Source organism: Nasonia vitripennis, assembly GCF_009193385.2.
Source record: "Nasonia vitripennis strain AsymCx chromosome 2 unlocalized genomic scaffold, Nvit_psr_1.1 chr2_random0007, whole genome shotgun sequence".
NCBI classification, from domain to species: Eukaryota; Metazoa; Arthropoda; class Insecta; order Hymenoptera; family Pteromalidae; genus Nasonia; species Nasonia vitripennis.
The window spans coordinates 88742-114937 of NW_022279614.1; the positions used below are offsets into that span (position 1 = coordinate 88742).

Below are 26196 nucleotides of genomic sequence, written 5' to 3' on the forward strand. Positions count from 1 at the left end.
AAGATTCCCAAAAATGAATAAGATTATATATGTCACAGATGGTGCAAAGCAGCACTATAAAAATAGATATCAAATGATGAACTTGGTTAATCATGAGTCAGATTTCCAAATAATGGCGGATTGGCATTTCCATGCTACTGGTCATGGAAAGGGTTCATGTGACGGAGGAGGAGCCCTGTTAAAAAGAGAAGCTACTCGTACCAGTTTGCAGGCCAAAGCTACGGAAGCGATTTTAAATTCAAAACAACTTTATGACTGGCCGAGACAAAAGTTCCAAACAATAACATTCTTTCACTATTCCAAAAAAGATTACGAAAAAACTTCAAGATCACTAAAGAAAAGATTCTCTGCTGCACCGTCTCTTACAAAAATTTCAGAAAAACATGCGTTTTTAGTTTCTCCCGACAAAAAAATTACTGTGTTTAGATACTCTAATGCATCAAGTCCATTATCAATAGTACAATATTAATAATTGAATTTAAAATATGTTCAACAAAATAATAAAAATATACAAAAATAAAAGTAATGATTAAAAAACATAAAAAAATAAAAAAAAAAAGAAAGTAATGCGGGCTTTGTAATAAAGACAGTCTCAACCCTGTAAAACGCAGAGCTTTCATAGGAATCAATAAAAAAATTGCACAGTATAAACCATATTATCAGTAATCAGTTACATTATTTAAGTGCACTGAAGTAAAAGTAAAAAAATAAAATTTAGCTTCGTGATCAAATTCAGTGGCTCAAAATTCATAAAAATACCCTTCGTCAATAATTTTCCTCTCGACGTAAATTTCTTAACCGCGTAAAACAGACATTTTGGGTGGTTTTTTGAGGTTAGGAACGAGCACTTGAGGTATCGGTAAAAAAGACGGCCGGTTTCGTGTTCAGCAGCACAAAATACATAAAAATACTCTCTGTCAATAATTTTCCTCCCGTCGCACTATGGGGGATTTCAAGAAAAGTATTGTCAAAATCAAATTGCGCCTCTCAGGAAAGTACTAGGGACCTAATTTTTTTTAAAATGAAGGTTGTACTTCTCAGATATAGGGAAAAATATCAGAATCTTGTTTTCTCACGATGTCGAGCCGGGGCACCTATGAAAAGTACGAAATTTTAGTTACTTTTTAATGCATTAATATGCCATCAAAATGCATTTTAAAATAATTGGGAATTTTTGAGACAATCATATACTATTTTTTTAATTAATGAATTATTTTTTTTACCTACATAACCTAAAAATTCATCTATTTCGACCTATTGTACTAAGAAAAGTGAATCCGGGACTTAAAATTATCATAAATCACGGACATCTAATTTGATTAGCTTGGAATATTATATTCTAATAATACGGTACTATATAAACAAGAAAACATGTTATTTTAAAGTATTCTAACCTACAAGAATTTTAAATCTGAGAAGTTTTATTCTGTAGCATGAACGATTTCAAAGTTAACACACATAAAATTGTTGATAGAATAAAATATTATTATTCTCACCACATATAACGTACATAAATTGTTATATATATATATATATATATATATATATATATATATACATATATAATTATGTAACATAGACTATTACATTACATGTTAACGCCATAGTATTTACACGTTATATAGTAACAATTAGCAATGAAATAATAACTATGTGATATGAGTACCACTTACCATTACTTTATATAGATAATATCAGATAATAGGAAATATTAGGATATAACAAAAAATACTAATAGTCAAAATTATATAAATTTTTCTGTCATTATTTGCAATTATTTGTTTTTTTTTTATATTTTCTAAAAGAATTTGTTTTTGTTTAATTTCTTAATTATTATTTATTATTATTAATTTATATTTAATTTTTATTTGGAAATGGACATAGTGATAAGTAATCTTGTTTGTTATTATTTTTAATTATTTGTCATTATTTTTTCAAATGTTATCGTAGTGTACAGAGTATATGGAGTTCATGCTCAATTTTCTAAAATGATTTTTCTCTTTGTAATATTTAATATTGTCATGTTTTGATCATTTAAATATTATGAATGTACATAAAAATATATTATATAATATTTATATTATTTTTATATGTATTCATAATAATTTCATATTTATCGAAAATTGACATTATTTAAATATTACAAATAGAAAAATCATTTTAAAAAATTGCGCATAAAATCTGTATACTCTATGCACTACTTTAGCAGAAGGCGTTGTTTCCCATAACTAATTAAAGAATATATATTTATGTAAATCCTAGTTTTGAAAAGCAAGCAAATGTTATTTTCCGCAAGGTGTTGTATTTTACAAAGTATTATTATTTACAAAGTGTAATTTTTAAAAAGCAAGTGTTATTTCAGTTACGAAATTGTTCAAACGGTAAGTTTTAAAATATTGAAAAATTAGAATCTGTCGCCAAAGATAATAAAATAAAATGATTCTGTGGCTCATAACCAAAATGCCGACTACATATTACAAAAAAAAATTAAATTTGCTAATATAAACTACAAAAAATTAATTAAAGTCGTTTTGCCGTAAATTCACAGAATTAGGCTAAGTTTTTGATAAAACTCATTATTGTGGAATTTTTTCGATAAATTTCTGTGGCATACGATAAATACTTACTTAAAATAATTAAATAAAATAAGACCACAGTTTTATCACAGAATAAATTCCGACAAATTAATGCACATCTTTCCAAAAATATATTGTTGTTTTTTTTAATTAAAATTAGGTGCAAAAATTATGAGAATAAATCGTGAGTGATATCATATAATTACTTTTACAAAAAAAAAGACAAAAACAAAGAAATGCCAAAATTTCTATTTAAAAAAAGATACGCAAATTTAAAAATTCGTCTTAAAAATGTTTCCTTGCAGAAGGCTAGAATCATTTTTTTTTCGGCATACCCCCTGTATATCTTAAATCTATTGAAGATCATACACGCTATTCACAAAATCATATATCGTTATAATTCATAAGATGGGCGGACGAAAAAAAATAAGCATAATAGAGGACGACCAAGAAAAGTCAGAAGAGGTTCCAATGGTGGAAGATATACCATAATATCAGATTACTCTATACCTACTAAATATAGACGAGCAAGAGAGGTATGTGGCTTCGCCCAAAATGATGTTGAAATTTTAGAAATAGCGTTAAGTCTTACTAAGAAATTCACCGTAGATGATACTGATTTATCCAATGGAACGCAAAATGAGAATAATCAACAGTGTGAATCAAATATATTGAAACATACAGCATATTCAGCTGCAGCATTTTATTTAGAGCTAAATTTGAATAAAAATTCTTACATAAGTTTATCTAAAGATTGTAAAATGAGAAATGCTCCCATTTATCCCTGCTATTCAGGAATTTCCAAAGCTTTGTCCGAATGTCTACCAAATGGTGACTATATTTCCGAGGTACAGATTGTGGTATCCATGCAGGAGATGTTAAATAAATCTAGTGAGCGACTTTGCAATGAAGTTGCTTTGGATTGGAGTGTCAACGACTTGATTGATTTAACGCTTTCTGTAACTGTAGGGTTCGATAGTTCTTCAGGCCATAAAAATGTACATCAAAAATGTAAGGATGCTGTAAATGAAAGCGAAGCTTCCGAGCAGTCCCTCTTCATTACAATCTTCATTATCATTAAAATAAGCTCTAATAAGTCTGATAGAGAATCATGGATCAATCCAATTCCTCAAAGTGTAAGGCTTTGTCGACCATTAAGGATTGCATTCGAAAAAGAAACAGATGATTCGACCATACGTGAATACAATCGATTAGAAAATGAAATAAAGAATCTCAGTTCTTATAAATTTAGTCTGTCTAGTAGAAAAAACATTTGCGTTTCTTATGAAGTTACACAAACTCTTTTTGATGGCAAATGTTTAAATGTAATAGTGGGAAATAGAGCAACCAGTAGATGTCCAATTTGTGAGATAACGTCTCATCAGTTTGGAGAATTTTTATAATATTTCTCAATTATAATAGTTCAGGTCCGGGATACCAGATAGTGGAGGTTTATTGCAATAAATAGATTTTTGTTCTTTACAACAAAAATAAATATATTCAAATAAATAAATAATAGAATATTGCGTATATCTTGCATATATTCTAAGTATCACAAAAATTAAATGGGTAAACCCGCTTTGATTTTTACAAAAAAAAAAAAAATAAACAGATAGGCGTTTAAGTTGCGTAATCTGATTTGAATCGTATTGTTACAAGAAGAGATTTTATGCAAATACGCTTAAATTTGCGTTATCTGATCTTATTCGAAATTTTACAAGTTTAAATTATGTAACGAAATTTTTCTAAGTTATTTTGACAAGAATTAGAATTTTCCTAAGTCTAGGACTGATACGCTTTATTATGCAATATCGTGCCTGACTCGAAATTTTTATAAGTGTAGAAATATTTGAAAATATTCTAAGTTTTTTACCTGCTCAAGGCATAAGTTGCTCAAGAGCAGGGACTAGGCGCTTTAGTTGCCCTGGCGCTTAAGTTGCGCTTCAGCTAGTGAGCTCATAGTGGCCGTGCGGGTCCTTTTATGAGCCTCGGAGCGAGCGGAATCGTGCCGCCGAAAATACTTTCACATTCACACTTTCACACAGACATTCACACCTATGTACAAAACCCATTCATACAAATAATTTATAATATGCGCGTGCTGCGCTGCCGCCGCCGTTTTTCCTTCTCTTGCGCCGCTTCTATATACATATATATATGTTGTGTTGCGCGCTCTCCCTCTTCTTTCGGTTTTGCTGCTACCGCCGCTCGCTGGCTCGTGGCGCTGCTCAAGTTGCGCTGTCAGCTATAGCGCTGGCTTATCCTAGTTGAAAATAGGGGAGCACGATACTCGCGTAAAATCTAAAAATGTATTCAATAAATTTTAGTTTTTATTCTGTATAGTTTTTTGCGGAGCTTGTACGGAGCGTTACAGGATGTCAAATTGCCGGGCAATTTCCTATGTATTTAGCATACTATGCCGAAGATGCTAATGAGTCTTGGCATAAGTTTTATCACAGAAATATGACAGAACACACCAGACAGACAAGTAGATTATCACGAATTACGGATGTATTTAACAGAGCAGTGCATATGAGTGCCCCAAAACTATCTTTGATGTTCATAGGCAATCGAATAAAATTAACTAAGAAGCACATATTCTTTCAAAATGCACAGGTATTGAAGTATATAAAAGAAACGTAAGTTTATTTACGAATTTAATTTTGTCATGAGCTCAAAATTATGATTTCACCCTCAATCTATTTTCTAGGCATATTATGAACGAAGAAGAGTGGGAAGAAGAAAATCAGAACACAAGTGATAATGAAAGTAATATGACTTATGATAATTCTGATGAAGAATCTATAATGTAATTATTATGAAATAATAGAAGGTTATCATATTAAATGAAAATGGAATACTTATATCACAGGGTTATTATTTCGTTGCTAATTGTTACTATATAACGTGTAAATACTATAGCGTTAACATGTAATGTAATAGTCTATGTTACATAATTATATATAACGTACATAAATTGTTATATATATATATATATATATATATATATATATATATATAACAATTTATGTACGTTATATGTGGTGAGAATAATAATATTTTATTCTATCAACAATTTTATGTGTGTTAACATTGAAATCTTTCATGCTACTGAATGAAACTTCTCAGATTTAAAATTCTTGTAGGTTAGAATACTTTAAAATAACATGTTTTCTTGTTTATATAGTACCGTATTATTAGAATATAATATTCGAAGCTAATCAAATTAGATGTCCGTGATTTATGATAATTTTAAGTCCCGGATTCACTTTTCTTACTACAATAGGTCGAAATAGATGAATTTTTAGGTTATGTAGGTAAAAAAAATCATTCATTAATCAAAAAAATAGTATATGATAGTCTCAAAAATTCCCAATTATTTTAAAATGCATTTTTATGGCATATTAATGCATTAACAAGTAGCTAAAATATCGTTTTCTTAAAATTTCGTACTTTTCATAGGTGCCCCGGCTCGACATCGTCAGAAAACAATATTCTGATATTTTTCCCTATATCTGAGAAATACAACCTTCATTAAAAAAAAATTAGGTACCTAGTACTTTCCTGAGAGGCGCAATTTGATTTTGACAATACTTTTCCTGAAATCGCCCATAGTGCGTCGATCACAGGATAAACCTCTCAACTGCGTGAAAAAGCAATTTTGGGGGGTGTTTTTTGAGGTTAGGGACGAGCGCTGATATATATATATATATATATATATATATATATATATATATATATCAAAGGTGAATCAATGTTTAAATATAACGAGCGAGCGTTAGCGAGTGGGATTTTAGCTAGTAAGTATTAAATAAAATGATAATGAAATTAATTTATCTTTATGTAAGGATATAAAATATGATTTTATATAAAACTACATAATTTTTTATACTTATATTGATCCTTAATGGAAAAAAATTTTGCACACAAGTTTATATCCAAAGATATCAGACTAAAACAGAAGATAACCGAACAAAACAGAAATTTTCAGCAGGAGAATGTCGGAATTGAGACAAAGACAGCAGTTATTTCCAGGTATAATAGTGTTTTTTTCGTTTTTTTTTTCAGTTTACTGCAGACGGTACTAGATTTTAACAGTTTTCAACAGTTACGTTAATTTGATTCTATTCTGTTATTAAAGGCGCGTTTTTACAAAGTTAAGATAAATCAGTAGAAATCCGAAGATAACTGTTTTGATTGGGTAAAAACTAGTAAATGTAGAAGACAACAATTATAAAATGGAGGAAACTGTTTTAAACTATGAAAAAACCGTTGTCTTCACTTATCAATAGTTATTGTCTGTGGGTTGGGGAAAAAGTAATTTCGGTTTTTTAAAATATTTTTCAAGGTATATTTTTTAATATAAATTTTGAACACTAATCAATATATATGTGATGTTCTGAACGATGAACTTTTGACACTTTTCTGGCAAAACTATATTTCCGTCACTGTAGAACTTCTGAGGTTTCTGGAGGAAAAACTTAACTAAGTGATTTTCACAAGCTTCTTTTTAATCCAGATTTACACCATTAAGAAAGTTTTGCAGAGACCGGAACAAATGATAGTTCAATGGGGCAAGGTCCGGGCTATTCGGTGGATGCATCAAAACTTCCCAGCCAAACTTACTCAATTTTTGACGAGTCATTAAAGATATGTGTGGTCTAGCGTTGTTGTGATGGAAGACAACCCCTTTCTTATTGATCAATTCTGGCCGTTTTTTTCAATCGCCTGCTGCAATCGCATTAGTTGTTGACAGTAGACAGTCAAATTAATGGTTTGTGGAGGTTAGAGCAGCTCATGATAAACAATACCCTATCAATCCTACCAAAAACTCAGCATTACCTTCCTTCGCATAAATACGGGCTTCGCAACTGTTTGTGAAGCTTCTCCGAGCTTCAACCACGATCTCTTTCACACATTATTGTCGTACGTGATCCATTTTTCATCGACCGTACTTATTTGTTTCAAAAATGGCTCAATTTTGTTTCGTTTCAGCAGGGATTCACAAATGGAAATTTGGTCCATTAAATTTTTTAACGATTAATTATGTGGAACCCAAAAACCGAGCTTCTTGTTGTATCCAGTCTTATGTAAATGGTTTAAAACTATTTTATGGTCGATGTTTAGTTCCATAGCGATGTCGCGGAATGAGATATGTCGGTCTATTTCGATTTTTTAAGAATTTCATCGACTTTTTCAACGGTTGACCAGGGCGAGGTTCATCTTTAAGATTGAAGTTCCCGGAACGAAATCGAGCAAACCAATTCTGACACTGGCGTTTACTCAGGCACTCATCACCATAAACACTGCACAATTTTAGTTTTCCCTTTTCGGAAATAGAAAAGCAAAATGTGACGAAAGTAGCCTTCTAGAATCTCTATTGTCAAAGCGCAATAATTTTTAAATCAGTAAACGGATGATGCTTCTTTGTACTGTAGAATATTCTATAGACTTTAAACTTCTAAACATGCTATAGTGTGGCTTCATTAAATAAGCATTACTATAGATGTACAACTTAAACACCATCGCCACTATCTACTTGTGGTGCGCCGTCATCATCTACATATACAACCGCAATTTCAATACATGTAGCAAAATCTGATTTATTTTTAGTACAAACATCACGAGTTCATATTTTCTTCTATTTCCACGTTTTACATCATTTTGTAAGCCTCAGCACAAGGATTATTATTAGATATTAATTTTTTAAAAATAGTTTTACAACTTAAATCAATTTTGATAGTATTACACTAATTTATCCTATGTTTATTTGCTATTTCACACACACACACACACACACACACGCACGCACACACGCGCGCGCACACACACACCTTTATTATATAGTTATTTTGGCTGTACTCCCCCTCAGCCCCCCTACACAGAAATAACACGAATTTAGTATGATTAACTTACTCAAAATGTACTGTTAGTTAATTTTCAGTAAAATCTTCTGTAAAACTATTTTTGTATTTATTCCATATATCATTACCTTGAATATTTTCTGAAAGTAAAAACCATGCAAAAAACTGTCTTAACTGAATTGGTAAAATAACAGTGCTTGATTCTTCGAAAATATCCATAATTTTAGAATCAAGTTCGAATAAACTACATTTAATTTACCAATTGCAATATTTTTCTTTACATTTTTTCTTTTTTGCCATATTTTTTGTTGTCTAATTGAATATATAATGTTTTAGAATATTTACGTAATTTAAATATTTTGCAAAATCATCGATTATATTTAATTCAAAGCATGCTGTTAATGGTGTTTTCCAACTGTTTAATTTTACTCATTTCAAATAATAAATCTTATAATTTTTGTATTTTTTATGTACAGACATATTTTCAACTCTATGACTTCTAATACAAATCAGACATTTTTTAATTGCCAAACTTCTACCATTTGATTAAGATATCTACTCATGAATGCAATAAGAAATCGTTTATTGCATCCATGCTTGGAATTCTTAAGACACGGACTTGCTCCATCGTGAGGTCCATGAAGCATATGTTTAATAATTAATTTCTCAAGTTTTTCATTATTTGAAATTATTTCAGCGGATATAAATTTATTAATTTGTTCTGAAGTTATTAATTTGTTGTCAGGATGTAATGTTATTAAAATATGTGTATGTGGTAAACCTCTTTTTAGGCTCGACCGCGACACGGAAGTGCCTTATAGTTTTATCATCGAAAAATGTGTGAGACGCGATATCACGCAATTTTTGACCGATCGGTCGGAAATTTTGGGAGGAGTCTCATCTCGCACAAACCTAAAATAGTATATTGTGTACCAAAGGCGTAAAGTGGGCTTTTTTAGGCCGAGTGTGGATTTTGCAGTACGAGCCGCAGACGAGTATTATGTAAAGGGTTTTAATGAAAAAAATAAGAAATTTCGACAATGTTAATTTATATTTAGTTATAAATTATATATTGTTCAAGAACATAACAGCTTGCACATTTTTTATTAAATAATAAATAATGCAAATTGATCAAAATCAACTTTTTTTTAAATTACAAAAAAAAATTTTGCGGGCAATAAAGACTTTTTAGCGGGCAATAAAGGCCATTATTGCCCACTGTTTGAATATGCGGGCAATAAAGGTTTTTATTGCCCGTTAAAATAACTTTTTTGCCCGCCGGTCAAAAAAGAGTCACTTTAGTCCCTATTAATAGGTACGAAAAACGCGAAAATCGTTCGCGTGTTACATAAACTAATTTTTTTGTATCCCGATCATTTACATTTTTTTGAAATGCGGGCACAATTTGTTCAATTTTTGCGTGTTTTTTTGAATAAAAATTTTGGTGTTACACTTTTATCAATCGGGTTTATCAAGTATGTTCATAGTAGTGTAGAATACCGCCAGTAAATTAACAATGACGTTAGGAAAACAATGAAATTATAAATCGTATTAAAGAATAATTTGATAAATTTATTCCAAATACGTAATTGCCATTTAACTATTTGATTTCATATATTTTTTTACCATAGTTTGTCCTTATATAAATAATTATTTCAATGAATTATATAATCATCAAATAGAAAATTAATAGTAAATTAAGACCAGTTTACACTTGCCTACCTTTTACCTTTTGAAGAAGGTTTTATTTTAAAGATTTCACGAATTTTTAAGGGTAATCAGTAATTATAATAAAAACTACCCTCTCGATAGATATATTACATTATACCTCACTAACTTAAAAGAGAATCATGAAACTGTTGTTAAAATAGTGAGTATTAGTGTCTCCACAGCAATAGCTACAACCAGTATCCACACATAATTCATAAACTACGGAGTGATAAGTGACCCCCGAAACCCTTGAGTAACGAGTTTCGAATAATTATGCTACGAATTCTCCTGAAACTCTTGAAGACGACGTTCATACTGTCTAGACTGAGCACCAGGTACCTTGGAGGCCGTTGCCGTCGCGATATTCGTGTTCAGCGACCCCAAAAACCCCCGAGTAACGAGTTTCGACTAATTATGCTACGAATTCCACTGAAACTCTTGAAGACGACGTTGATACTGTCCACCCTGGGCACCAAGTGCCTCGGAGGCTGTTTATTAACCCCCAAAACCCCTGAAAATTTCGTCCGTTTTTCACGAAAAGCCTCCCTTTACGAGATATCGTCCAAAAATGCATTTTTATATGAGGGCCCTGAATCTTTTATACATGTAAATGAACCTAAATTTGTATATTTTTGTAAGGGCATTTAAGCCCGTTAATATAATGAATAAATAAATAAATAAAATTAATTTCAATTCTTTCCATTATGGATTGCACGTTACGGTTATGAATAAATCTAGTCTTCCACATTTTCTCAGTATAGCCATTGCATCCTGATAATGTTGTTACATATAACTAGGACTGACGATGTATGTTGATGGTAGTATATAGAAATTTCCAATTTTTTTTCTCCAAAATTATTAGAAATATTTGAACCACTATTGACGACTGCATCTAATAAACCTTGATAATATTCTATACCTAATTGTTTTTGGTTATTTCTTAAATTGTGATTATTTTCTATCATTGCATAACTGTGTATGTAAAATTGTTACAACAATGACCTGCATACAACAAAGGACAAACATTTTTTTCATTTGGTCTATAGACAAGTGTATATGAATAATATTGCAAAAGTGTCAGATTTAATTTAACACGTGCATGATGATTTTTAAAGTAATTAGTAATTCATCCCAAATCACCTAGCGAAAACATTATTGGAAAAACCATTGGATTGACGAATCGCGATAATTTATTCAAATATGTATTTTGTGGATGATTTTCTGGTAATTCTTTAGGGTATATACAAAGATCGTAATTTTCTGACAAACCTGAATCTGAATCAATAATTGCACCACAGTCAGCGGTCACTGGTTTGTTATACACTGTAACGGAGTGTAAATCTAATCAACGATTAATGCGCTGAACGACTGGATTGCGCTTTCTTGTTGCGGCGGAGAACTCCTCGACGCCCGCGAATCACCTACGTTGCATGTCGCTATCCAAGCTGCTTCTTGTTGCTGGGTCTACACACCGGTGGTGCGTACACGGCTGCTCAGCTGCGTCAAATAATTATAAATAACGCCCGCGGAGGCGGCGGTATTCGCAGGAAGGAACAGGGATCGGAATCAAAGAGCGAGGACAATCAATAACACAGAAATGACGTAAAATAATAAGACTAAGTTATATTGATAAGTCGCGAATGAACGTGCTTCTACAAAACAGAAAATAATAGTATACGAGTCGCTAACAACTTTGCGACTCGCCGCAACGCCGAAACATTCGTATTCGTGAACGCGTATATCGCGTGAAGGTCGCGCACGCCGGATCACCCTCGCGTGGGTGATATACACTCTCTCTCGCACAACCTCATCCACTGCGTCACACAAACCTTTTCTCTTTCCTTGGCGACGCTCCTTATCTCGAACAAAAGCCACGATCACCCGCTGGACCGCTTGGCAGGAGTATCAGGAGACCCGGATTCCGCGTCACACTCACACACACTATATCCGCTGAGCAGAGCACGTCAGGTTGTCGAACTCGTCGAGCAACGTCGCGTGTTTATCCTTTCGGAGCCGAGAGCTATCTGAGCGCGTACCTAAAGGATTAGCCCGCGCGCTCGCTCTCTCTAACTCTCTCTCTCTCTCTCTCTCTCTCTCTCTCTCTCTCTCTCTCTCTCTCTCTCTCTCTCACGTAAGTACAACAGTTCTATTCCGCTTGGCTTATTTTTCATAGCACTCTTACTGCCGCACGCTGCCCTCGGGCCTATTGTTTTGTAGATCGTTGCATGCGCTTTTCTACAACCTTTAACATGAGATAATAATCACTAGAGGCTGCAACTTTTTCTGCTTTAACATCTTTCGCTGTAACCTAACCTGCAAACTCGCACGGCTTTTCTCCTCGCTGCATGGCGTCTCTTTTTTCTCAAAGTGATCCACGTGGAGCCACCTGTTGGATGGACGGAACACTACCAGCAACGTCTCCATCATCAATCGCCGGTCCGTCAAGTCTCACCTCTCTCAATTAGCACTCCATCTGGCTTCGAGAGTATCAAGTCTTTAGCTCAGTCGATAGCTTACCACCTGCTACTATCTTGCAACATTCTCTACGTTATCGACTGCCAGTAAGTTGTCGACAGAGACACAATATCATCGAAAATGAGTGGAATTGGTAGGAAGAACGCCGAGTCGCTCGTCATGTGTGCGCACTGCAATAAAACAGCTAGAGGAAAAAAGAAGACCTGAGAAATGTGTAACCAGCAATTTCGCACCACATGTGTCGCCTTTAGGTCCATAATGGTGAGGGATGCTGCCACACTCGCCTGTGCTGCTTGTGCGAAGGAGTACGTTACCGGCACGCCCAAACCACGCAGACGAGGGCAAAATCAGCGGCAGCAGCAGCGGTAAATACATCTGCCAAGGGCAGGTCTGCAATGGGTGTGCCCAAAAAGAACAAATCGGCACCCGCATCTCTTGCAGGCTCCAGGACTCAATCGCCTGCGAGAACACAGGCGACGTCCATCAATACGTCCCTTAAGGGCATTTTCGCGGTGCTGGATGACATCCGTAAGATCCAGAATGAGGCCCTTCAGGTGCAAAACACCGTGTCTGAAAGGGTCTCTCGAATTGAGAAAAGACTTGGCCCTCTCGAAAGCCGCCTCAAAGCCCTTGACGACATGCCTGCGCATAAGATTCGACTAAACAATGTTCCATCTCTGAGCTGCAGGCACAATATCAAGAGCTGTCGTCAAGGAGCCCCGCAAAGCAGCAGAACATCAGCATTGCTCCTGCCTCCGAGGAGATCAACAACCTCCGCAGCGAGCTGTCTGAGGTTAAGAGAAGGCAGGATCGTTCAGCGAATAATGTAGTGGTGATCTCTGGCCTGTCCTATACCCAGGAGACATCACTGCAACTCCTGGCTTTTACCGTCCAGGCTGCACTGGATCCCACGGTCCTAAAGCGGGATGTGGCATCCGCCAGGACCATGGGGAGACTTGACGCAATCAACACCAACGCGCAAGGTGACAGCAGATTCCCACCTCTAGCTGTCACTCTCTCTTCCAGTGCGCTGGCCCGCTCCATCATCGTGGCCAAAGCCAGGAAACGCAAGCTTTATACTAGTGAACTGGATGCTGCCCTACTAGAGGAAATGAGAGCTCTATGTCAAGACCACCAGGCTTGTCGAGCTGCTTCCTCCAGACATCCACAAGCTGCGCGTCAAGGCCAGGCTGGAGGCAAAGAAGAGAAGGGGATGCCGCGTGAGAGACGGGAGGATCTACATCCGCTCTGGTAAGGACAGCGAACGGGCCACCATCATCTCTACCGATGCTGAATTTGAGGCTTTTTAAGTCCGTACGCCGCCAACAGCCAACACGGACATGACACATTAAGACACACTCCTATCATCCTACCAAAACCACCATTTAAATCGTCTAACTCATCCATATCTGCCTCTAAAGTTGCCTTGACTTTGAATTCAATGGTCAAGGTCATTGGTCATGCCGATAACAGTACAACTGGTTAGCTGAACTCGAATGCATTCAAGGAGAAAATGTTACCCACAAAAGTTTTCACTTTTCTCCCCGGCTGACGAATGGTCATCTTGACCCTGTCGTTAAACAGGATCTTCAAGGGCATTTCAAGGTCAAGTTGATTTTTTGAAATGGAAACCCCTACTTTTAGCCCCATAAATGAAAAGAGAGTGACATGCGTTCAATATTTCCAGAAATTTTCAATATTTCCAGAAATTTTCAATATTTTCTAAAATTTTCGTAATTTTTTCAGTTTTCAAAAATTTTCAAAGTCAATCCATTATTTTGTATTAGTGTAAATTTTTGAGAGTGAACTACTCTTAACAGTTATGTAGATAGCAAATTAGTGCAGAAAAGCTTAATCGTGTTTTTTACTTCTTGTAAATCGATAATTCTTATTGAAAAAAATCTGTTTCCCTGTTTACTGGTCTGTAACAAATTATTTTGATTTTGATCATGGCTGATTATGGTCCCAACGAAATCGTTGATATGATCATAATTTTGGGAGAAAGTCGAAATAATTATGTAGCAGCTGCCAGACTTTATGCTGAACGCTATCCCAATAGGAGACACCCAAGTAATGTTACTATTCAAACCTTAACTCAGAGAGCTCCAAATGGAGCTTTTGTTCGTCAACGCCGTCATCATGAATACGACGAAAACGATCCTCGTGTTATTATCATTCTAGCGATTATTCATCTTGATCCTCACATTAGTACTCGACAAATAGAAAGAGAAATAGGTATACCTCAATCAACAGCATCTCGAATATTGAGAGCGAGAAGATATCATCCTTATCACATAACATTAACACAACAGTTAACTCCAAATGATATGATTTTGCGAGTACGTTTTTGTCGATGGGCAATACGAATGATTCAACAAGATCAAGACTTTTAGGCACGTTCTTTTTTCAAATGAATCAACATTCAGAAACACTGGAGAATTGAATAGACATAATTGCCATTATTGGTCAGATGAAAATCCTCATTGGTTCAGGCCCATAGACAATCAACACCGCTGGAGTGTTATGGTCTGGTGTGGAATCATCAATGGCTATTTGATTGGTCCTTATTTCTTTGAAGAGAACGTGAATGGGGTAAACTTTTTGAGATTACTTCGAGACATTTTACCTGAATTACTAGAAAATGTAGACCTAGCCACAAGGCTAAGAATGTGGATCCAATTAGATGGAGCACCACCACATTATGCACGCATTGTTCGTGATTATTTAAACACCGGCTACAATGGCAGGTGGATTGGGCGAGGTGGCCCAGTTTCCTGGCCCCCTCGTTCACCTGATTTAACCCCTCCCGATTTTTACTTATGGGGATATCTTAAGAATGTTGTTTATGCTCAACGGCCAACAACGCGAGATAATATGATCGAACGCATTCGTACAGCTTGTGCAGCAATCCCTCGAGATGTTCTACTTAAAACCATAAGACAATTCAGAGCTCGACTTGATCTTTGCATCCAACAAAACGGCGGTAATTTCGAACAATTAATCAATGGTTAACTCCAGTTAACATTCCATAAAAATACCAAAAAAATAACAAAAAGGGAAAAAAAAAAAACAAATAAAAAAAATACAACAAAAAATAAAACAAAAAATGGGATGCTAAATCCTTTTGACAACCTCCTCGATGGTGCATCCTGGGTTCGGCTGATGTCAAAGGTAATTTCCGCACAAAAGATGATTTGTTTCCAAAATCACATGTTCGAACGTAAAATTTCCCGCTCTTTCCATTTCTGGTGCCAAAAGTAGGGGTTTCTATTTGAAAAAATCGACTTGACCTTCAAATGACCTTGAAGGTCATGCTCAATGACATTGTCAAGGTCATCATCAGATATCCAGGGAAAAATCCTAAAACTTTTACTCGAAACTTTTTTCGCTGGCATGCTTTGCCAACGAGATAATTGAGATTAAAGATTAAAATGACTCACCCTGTATATATATTTGTGAAAAAAAATTGACGGCAGCGTTCGTATACTCCTATTCTAAAAAAGAGAGGAATTATCATTCTATTCGTTCTTTGATTGGTCGTCGATTGGCCAATAAGATTACGAGATAGATGGCGGAACGCGCGTGATAGTTTGTTTCTAACCTATAAAAATGTTTAATATAAAGCAGAGCGCTCGGAGCTGATATAACATTGACTATGTTTTGGAGTATTGATATTATCTAATTTCAAAGTACTTGGAGTTGCATGACTATCAATGATAGCATTACAATAATTGGAAAAAAGCATATTCGTGATCAAATATATTTACCAAAAAATCACACAGAAACTAAAATGTAGGGTTGGCGAGTGAATCGAGCAGGGTGGCGAAGCCCCACTAGTTTATTGTAACGGGGTTTCCTAATGCGTCAGACGCGATAGCCGACGTGTCACCAAGAGTGCAACCCACACTCTTTCTCCGCGGTCAATTTAGAGAATCTCGTCGAGCTCACCTCGCTTTTTGCGTTCGGACCCTCACGGACACGGATCGGATCCGTCCCACTAGCGGGCTTCTCGTGGTTCTGGAGATGAGCTCCTCTCTCGCGCGCTGAAAGCGAAAGTCTGCCGATTCTATTATTCGACGCGCTCGAGTTCCCTCTCGACCTCTCTCTCCTCGGTCTTCCGTCGGTACAGCCATCTGACGGCGTCGTCTGCCGGTCCAACCTAACTTCTCGCGACAAACGAGCGCGCGAGAATATAATATCTCGCCACTTGTTGCAATATATATGTGGGTGTGTTCGTGCACGCGCGCGCGCGTGTGTGCGGACGTAAGTGTGTTTATAAAATCTCATAATCCGTGAAACCACAGACCTCAAGCTGATGATAATTGTCAAATTATGCATTGTTTGTTATAATTAGTAATTATTTTTCCATTTTTTTAAAATTAAAACATATATTTTAAATTTATCATAAGCCATGTCCATATATTTATATATCTTCATGTGTTATAATCATACATATTTTTTATTACCGTTTCAGACATTTCAATTATTTTTTACACATCATCTCCAATTGTATATATATAAATAACGATTAAACAAAATTATGTAAAAGTAAACTGAACCACTAAAATAAATGACTTGATAATAAAAAACAAAATAATAAAAAATAAATATTTGATAATGGTATATATTGAAAATAAATTTTTTCATATAATCTCATTATAGACTGCATCAAAATGATGAAACATTATATTGACATCTTTTATAGTAACAAATAGTACATAAAAAACCAACAATAATTTTAAATTATAAATAATTAATAAATAGTGATGAAACTGGAATTAAATTATCAAAATGCGCGATCCTCATTTGGCCACAGATAAATTGTTGTATGGAATTAAACAATATATAGAGTTATCCAAAATTAATCAAAGAAGGTTTAAACAAGTGGGGGGGAACAATTGGATCACTTGTGCGATAATCAAATCGTGCGACACCAAAGCATTTTTGTATAACTTATGGAAATTGGATATGAAATACAATAACGTAGATAAGACTATACCAACAATTGTAACTTTTCTCGACTTCGCTGAAGCGTTTGATACAGTCGACTATAAATTATTACTAGATAAACTGTATTGTATTGATATTGGAGGGCAGAATCGATGAATGAGTTTCTTACTATGATATACAAATGGTTGGCGGTAAATGGTTTAGAGATAACTTATTACTTATCTTTAAACGTGGATAAAACAGTTTGTATGAAATTTGGAATCTATTGCGACAGTGTACCGAAGCATATAGACGTACAAATTTAGAATAGAGAAATAGCTAGAGCTGAGAAGTACAAATGCTTGGGAATTGTCTTCGACTTCAATCTAAAATGGGATAAGCACATCCAATACATCAGAAATACTACGAATGATCTAATATGCATTTTTTTTTTCCATATAGTTTGAATGTGTTAATTTTGTTAAATTTTAAGAAAATAAGATAATGTTGAAATGTTTTAAAAATGTAATTATCTTAGTCTTTAATTACTAGTTTTAAGTCTTAGTATTAAGTTCTCTACGTTCTTTTTTTTGTAATACCAAGCTTGTAGACAGTAAGTTTACCTCTACAAGGTTTACAAGTATGCGTATTTCTTTAATGCATACTATGTAAGCTATTTTCTTGGTTTAATGAATAAATAAAAAAAAAAATACTTACTAATAAATATTATTTTCGACTATTTTTTTCTTTCGAAACATACTCTACAACAAAATATAATAACTAACATACGTTAACCGCGAGCGGAGCAAGCGTTTTTTGCTAGAGCTAATATAAAACAAAATATTAAATCCTGAACACATCACTTACTTAACTCATGACCATATGAAATTCATTATGCAAACGGCGCATTTACCGATGATTCGAACATAGATGCTCTCAATGCCTAACCTTAAGGGACACCACCGATGTTTTTTATCGGAATGCCCCTTGAAATTAGCCATTGGGAGACGATAAAAATAATCGTGACCCTACCATGGTTCTCAGAAAACATTAGACGCGTTCAATGCGGAAGATTGCTCCTCGTTATATAACCGAGAATGCTATCTCGTTTCTCGCAATATGCGAGACAAAGCGCACTCACAGATCATTGCTGCAGCAGCTAGCGTAAGTGCATCGGAAAGCATAATGCGTGTAATTACGCTCGATTTTAGCAAAATCTGACTTTAGAAAAGAGTCACAACTTCGTAACAAAGCCTAGGGGCTAAACGAAACTTTAGAGTGTTTTTCTACGATATTTGAGCTAGCTTTCAGGCCTAGTTAGGTTAAGATTGATACATGTAGAAACGGGCTATAGATGTGCCAACTTAGCGATTTTTGAAAAATAGGCTACCTTTCAAGTCCTACAACTCTACATCTAATTTACAGCTTTCAACTATCGAGATGTAATCTTGAAGATCTGTCCAAAACGAACATTTTGAGAGGCAGTAGATCTAAATCGTCTAAAAACTGACAAAATTGCGACTGATTTACTGATGACTAGAAAAGCATTGATTTTGATATTTATTGCTGTTCGAGCCAATTCCGCGGTTAGAATATATATGTCACAAAAGTATTTCTTACCTTAATTTAACATTACCTATAGGTTTACGAAAAATATATATTTTTTTTCTAATATAATGCATAGCCCAGGGACTTTTTTAAACTTGCCACTTTTTAGCGATTTCTGAAAGTTCATATAATTCTACAGGGGCACAGTTGACACCTAGAGGGCCGAAAATTTAGGAACAGCCTGCTTTTCCAATGTACTTTCATAGAAAAAATCGTCAGTAACATTGACAAACCCGCTGCGCAGCGTTTCTTAAAACTTGGCTGGACACACACACACACACACCGCGAGGATGCCGATACCTCGTATGTGGCGCGTCTCCTGGGTGGCGGATAGGGGAATGCTCATCAGCGCGTTGACATCTCCTCAACCGGCCGAAGGGTAGAGCAGAAATAAAATATGCTTCGCGGACCAAACAGGCTAGGACAAGAAACTCCGATAATAAACCAAACATAAATAGTGAGTTTAAAACAACACTACCCCAAGCGGGTAAGGCGACAAAGCCAAGTTTCGCCGCCGGTTCCGATCGAATGAAAGCCCTGGTGTCCGTCGCTGGCTCCATGGTATTTGAGGGGGGGGGGGGGGGGGGCTGTCAAACTCATTCAGATGTCGCAGAGGCTAGTCACCTAACCCCTGCTGTACAAAAAGACGCATGCGGTATAGAATTAGAGGTAGACGAAGGCAGCAAAATCAATGAATTAATCGACTATGTCAAGAACAGAAACAATGTGCACAAACAGATTAAGGTTCTTACCCGAAGCATAAGGGCAAGCTATAGGAATCTTTGCCTAAAATACAGCAATGTCAGCGTACGGAAACCCGGGGAAAGAAAACCCAGACAACCACGAGTCTTAGAACTCGGAAGGCAGATATAACAAGAGAAGTCCTAACTACTCCGCAGGGTAGGAATAGAGGGAATAAAGCAGAAAACGATCAACCTAAAAAGGCAACGTGGCAGAAAGTTGTCACAAGAAAGTCAAAGAAAAAGGAGAAAAAGGCAAGTAAGGAGGATAAAAGTGTCCCTGGCGTGACCAACCAGAATAGGACCAGCAAGTACGGACCGAAGAGGGCAAGACCCTCTAGACCAGATGCTCTAATCATCAAGGCTGCAGAAGGAACAAGCTATGCAGATATTTTAAGGACGGCGAAACGCAGATTGCAGTGATATAGGTACCAGCTCAGATAGCGGCTAAGATCACTAAGCTACAGAAGATCAGAATAGGATGGGTCAACTATAGGATCCGAATGCTTAGCAGTAAAAATGAGCCGCTTAGGTGTTATAAATAGGTTTTGGCCACATTGCCAATAAGTGCACAGAAACGCGAGACCGTGGCAACTGCTGCTATAGATGCGGTAACATAGGTCACAAGGCGAATAGCTGTCGCAATGAACCGCAATGCATACTGTGTAAGGAAAAAGGCGACAGTTGGGCCCATTCTACCAAGCAGCGGTTAAAACGAACAAAAAACCGAAATGAGAATAGTCCAGCTAACTCTCAACTATTGTGAAACTGCGCAAGATTTTTTTTTGACAATTTGTACGGGGATTCGAGGTCGATGTCGCTTTTGTTAGTGAGCAGTACATGGATTTGAACAAGTCATCCTGGGAATCCAACGCCGCATGTAAAACAGCAATCTGAGCATGCATAGATTTTGCCTTTCAAGGCAGAATAATGACCAAGAAAAATGACTAATATAAGTGAGAGCAAAGATTAATGGCATACATCTATACAGTTGCTATGCCCCGTCTAGCGCTTCAATAGAGTAGTTTCAGCAGTTATTAGATCGGCTGGTACAAGACGCTAGGAATAAAAAACCAGCTATAATATAGCCGGAGATTTTTGCGCATGGGCGACTGAGTGGGGTAGTTACAAAACCAATAGAAGGGGACGGGTGCTACTGAAGGCATTCGCGCTACTGGACTTGGTGTTGCTAAACCAAAGTGACACGCCCACGTTTAGAAGTGGAGATGCAAAGTCCTTTATAAACTTACCTATCTGTCAATAATAGCCTCATAAGGCGGACAGAGAAATGGATCGTAAGTGATCAATACACGAATAGTGATGACCATGTTCTAATAATGGAGCTAAAGATTCCAGAGAAGATATCATGTGCAAAAGCCAGTAGTACAAGAATCGAATGAAAAATGAAAGACTATAACAAGGAGTTATTTTTGACGGTGTTTGAAAATATTCAATTGACGGGATCAGCAGACGACAAGGCTACACAAACGACAAGCCAGCTCACCAAAACCTACGATGCGGTAATGCCAAGAAAAGTGTTTGGCTAAAGATGGCTGCCAGCACATTGGAGGAATGATAAAATCAAACAAGCGCGTAGCACTTGTCATCGAGCAAGAAGGTTGGAACAACGGACAAGGAATAAATTCTATACCGAACCGGTAGAGGAGAGGATGCGGTGACGAGCTGCGAAGAAAAAAAGTAGGAAGCTAAACGCAACCTAAAGAGGTGCGTGAAAGAAAATAAACAAAGATGCCTAAGGGAGCTGCAAAATGAGGTCAATGAGGACCCTTGCGGACGACCTTATAAAATCGTCATGAAGAAGATCAAAAGAAGTTACATTCCTCGACTAGAGAAGAAATAGATGTAGAGGATATACCTATAGTTACGAAGGAGGAGCTACTCTCAGCTTGTCGGAGGTTCAGAAACAACAAGGCTCTAGGCCTTGATGGCACACCCAATATCGCATTGAAACATGCCATCCAGGCCTACCCATCAGAGGTTGTAGACTTGTACAACACTTGTCTGAAAGAAGGGACGTTTCCACTAAACTGGAAACAGCAGAGACTTGTGGGGCACAATGAACTATAAGGTTACAGGGGGAGCTCCCCAAGAATCAGCACTTGGCTAATAGTTATAGAACACCATGTACGATGGCATACTCAGGCAATAATCGTAGGATTCGCAGACGACATAGCCTTAGTAGTAGTAGCAAAAGAGAAGGATAAAGTAGCTGAAATTGCTAGTGAAGCCAGCCTTAAAATACAGAAGTGGTTAAATAATGCGAATCTAGAGCTTGCAGGCCATAAAACTGAGGTTATTCTTATATTCGGTACAAAGAAGATGGAGACAATTACCTTGACAATCGGCGGTCATTAAATTACTTCTAAAACGACTATTGAATATTCAGGAATTAGCAGGAGAGAAAGCCGCAAAAACTACTGCAGTACTGGCACGGCTGGTGCCAAATGTAGGTGACACTACTGGCAAGCTTTAGTGCACCTATCATCTTGTACGGAGCCCCGATATAAGCTGACGCTATGCTGATTAAGGCATTTAGAAGAAAATAATCCTCAGTGCACAGGAGAAATGCACTTAAGGTCGCGTCTGCCTACCGTACGGTATCGGACGAGGCAGTCTGCGTTATAGCAGGGCTCCTCCCAATAGACCTATTAGTGGAGGAAAGGGAAATGATCTACGAAGAAAAAGGACGTAACAGTGGTAAAACGCAGATAAAAATTCAGCTGTTAGGAAAGAGATGATGATGGAGTGTCAAAAGAGATGGGAATCTAGCAGCAAAGAGCGGTGGACGCATCGCCTTATACCAAGTATAGAAAACTGGACTAAACGAAGACATGGTGAAGTGAACTTCTACGTAACGCAGTTCTTGAGTGGACATCGGTGCTATCAGGCGTAAATGCACCGATTCAATTTGGAAGATTGCCCGGATTGCCCGATGTGTTCAAATGCAATCAAGGACGCCAAGCATGTATTCAGTAAATGCCCGCGCTATCAACCAGAGCGAGAGAAACTTGAGTGCTATCTACAGACAAGAGTAATTTTTGAGTCTATCATGGTATCTATGATGACTTCAGTCGACGGATGGAGCACAATAAACAATTTTGCTGCGGACATCTTTCAAAAGGTCTGAAAAGACGAAGAAGGAAGAAGAAGAAGACGTAAGATAATGCAAGAAACAGACGACCGGACGAAACGTTAAGATGTAGACGGCAGACGACAAAGAAATAAATGACGATAGACTGTCCAAGTGAAGCAAATGGAAGAGATGACGACCACATCAACAGACGAGGGCGGTGGCCCGAAAGTTTCCTCGCGAAGTAATACTCAACGGTGTTACCGAGGGGAGGATATACAGGAGAAAGAGCTAGGTCCTATTTACTTAGGGTCGGTAAGGAGGACGGAGAGGATTCTGCTGCCGTTGGAAGTTAAAAGCTAACTGTAGCGAAGGTTTTAGTGGAAGAGAGTCCCACACAGGTGGTACCAGCTAAGTGCCATATCATCCATAATGGATTTACCTTTAACCTCTCTCTCTCTCTCTCTATAAGGAAAAAACACATACACACAATGTATGTGCATATCATAAATACACACATACATTGTAACTACACTTTATAGTTTTCCCACTTTAACTTACCAGGACTGAGTGGTCTAGAGCAACTTGGTGATGGATTATAGGGAACAGGACTTGTAACTGTACGACCTCTAATATTAACTCCAGACATTACTGTTTCGTTATAATGACGTTCTTCCTCCATTTCCAAACTAAAAAATTTCATTTATATTCAAATTGTTATTATATGCAACTATAAAGAAAACAGATATACTAAAATTCTTTAAACTTACCTAGATTCTGATTCTGATAAATGTCTACAAAGAGCTTCCCGTCTCTCAACTTCAAGTTGCAATTTTCTCTGAAGCCTAAGATTTTCTTCACGAATATGCTTTTCTTCATTTACATATCTTTGCATCTTTTCAGTATCTATAAAAAAACATTGATATTAAGAAAATTAATAAATAAAACAAATGTTACATTTTGTATAAATGTATCCTAATCTCTCTTAAAAACATTAGGGCCTGTGTTGTGAAGTATTTATTATCTGATTCTGATTCGTTGCTGGTTGGTTACCTAGGTTACAAGATCAAAACCGTGCTTTGAATTCATAACCTTTACAAATAATATATGTAATCTTACTGCCAAAAAAATTTGGTATACTAGTCATTGCCAAGACTATAGGATTAAAACATGTGTATGTTATTTAGATTTTTTGAAATTGTCAGTAAAAAATGAAATGTCATAGGTAAGGTTAGCTGAGAAGTGAATTTGAAAAAAAGTTTTCACTAGCATTTCAAGCATATCGATGACTGAGTTGAATAACAACGTATCTAATAAGAACATCGTATCCCGGCGGCGGCTTCAAAAAAGTCATATCCCAGACGTGACTTTTGCTTCCTCCTAGTCCAGGAAGCTTTGTGATAGTAAAATTTTGAGATTTGTCAAAACTTGTAGAATACACAACTAGGAGCGAGAATGATGATTGAGCACGAGTGGGAGTCGAGGGCGCAGCAGGCTCCAACATCACCTGAGTCTGAAAAAGCCACTCCCCTCTTGTTGCACACCGTACTTGTGATAAGTGCACGAATAGGCCACTTATCATGCATATACAAGGAATAAGTAATTCGAGGATTTTTCAAAGTGACACAATAGTATATTGAAAATTTCAAATATTTTGAAAATTTTGAAATTACTGACACACATCCATCGGATAGGCTAGAGTGAGGAAAAAATTACTCCCTTGGGAGGAAAAGACTTTTTCCTCCCAAGGAAGTAACTTTTCCAGAAATATTTACTCCCTTGGGAGGAAAAAGTTTTTTCCACCCAAGGGAGTAGTTTTTTCCCGCTGCTAAGAAAAACTCAATTTTCCATTCATTTTACATGCATGGAAAGCGGCATTTTTCGTGCACGTATCATAAAAAATACTTTTCGGTTCGAAGTGTTTGTAGAAAATGTCTGTATGGATGTGTGCGTGCGTGCGTGCGTGTGAGTTATGTATACCGTAATATTTCTGGAACTACTCCGTCAATATCAATAAAATTTGACATGCATATTTATTTTTGGATTCTGAATTTGGGAAGAACAGTTATTTTTTATTTTCATAACTATTTTTTTATGGACATTTTTAAAATTTTATTTTCATAACTATTTTGCGTTTTTTTCAATCATATCATGGTTGCAAACAATTCAGCTATAATGCATTTGAAAGAGAATAAAATTACCTACTTTCCCTCGTTGATCTTCGGTATTGACCGCTTTGTTCGGCAGATAAAATGTAAAACGTGATTTTTTTTTAATTCATATCTCTGAAACTATGTCGATGGGTCACGTGTCAAACTATATCCCATTAAAATTTAGTGATTTGACGACTTATTTTTTCAGTAATAAATCCAAAACTGGAAAAAATGAGTTTTTTTTATGCCTCGATTACAAAAGTTCTTATTGCACTTGAGATTTTGGGAAAAAGTAGATATTTTGTGTTTTGGCTAAGTTCATTGCAGTTTTCAAACCCCCTATGGTTCTTAAGATATTAAGGTTTCAATTTTTTTTTTAATTTTTATTCCTTATATCTCTAAAACACTGTAGTCAAATGCTTCAAATTTTCATTTGGTGATTTACCATAAAAAAAGCTACCTGCTGCTAAAATTTTAAACGACTTCGTCGAGCGGTTCTCAAGTAAACAGCTAAAATGTAAAAACCATTTTTTTTCAAAACTTTTGCTTCCTCTTAGAGGGGTGTCGTTGCACGTCGTTAAAGTCCCTTTCTTGCGAATTTTTTCCCACTTACCCGCTCATGTAGATAAACTTCTTCTATACCTCTCGTTTTGGTAACTACCATAGTGTTTGATAAAAAAATTGCTCCTTCAGCAAAATAATTAAAATTAATCGTATCAATTGGTAAAATTTTTAATTCTTTTTTTTTTAGTTCATTATTATAAAAAATAGATCAGATCCAATATTATAAAAAATAACATTTTTTAACACACCCCAGCATAAAGTTAGTATTTTATCCCCGGCGAGTTGGGAATAAAGAGCTACATGTATGTATATAGAAACGGCGAATTATTCCTCTAGAATCTACGACGAATTTAATATCGACTACTATATCTATAGCTATGGGGAGCACTGAGCTTATTCCTCGCTGTTATAATATATGCGACAGCAGAGTATACGATTGCTCTTGTGCGTTTCGACTTGGATTCTAGCGTTTTTGCGTGTGTGGAT

General features: G+C 36.0%; 1 protein-coding gene across 1 annotated transcript in view; it reads right to left on the reverse strand.

Annotated features, from left to right (window-relative positions):
• Nucleotides 1–26196, reverse strand: part of LOC100114150 (coiled-coil domain-containing protein 6) — a 119651-nt gene that overhangs the window by 18472 nt on the left and 74983 nt on the right. Inside the window, exons 3-4 of the mRNA XM_031925194.2 lie at nt 23764–23899; nt 23555–23682 (exon numbers count right to left, since the gene is read on the reverse strand). Of these exons, the coding sequence (XP_031781054.1) occupies nt 23555–23682; nt 23764–23899 (264 nt within the window). The remainder of the gene's footprint in view (nt 1–23554; nt 23683–23763; nt 23900–26196) is intronic.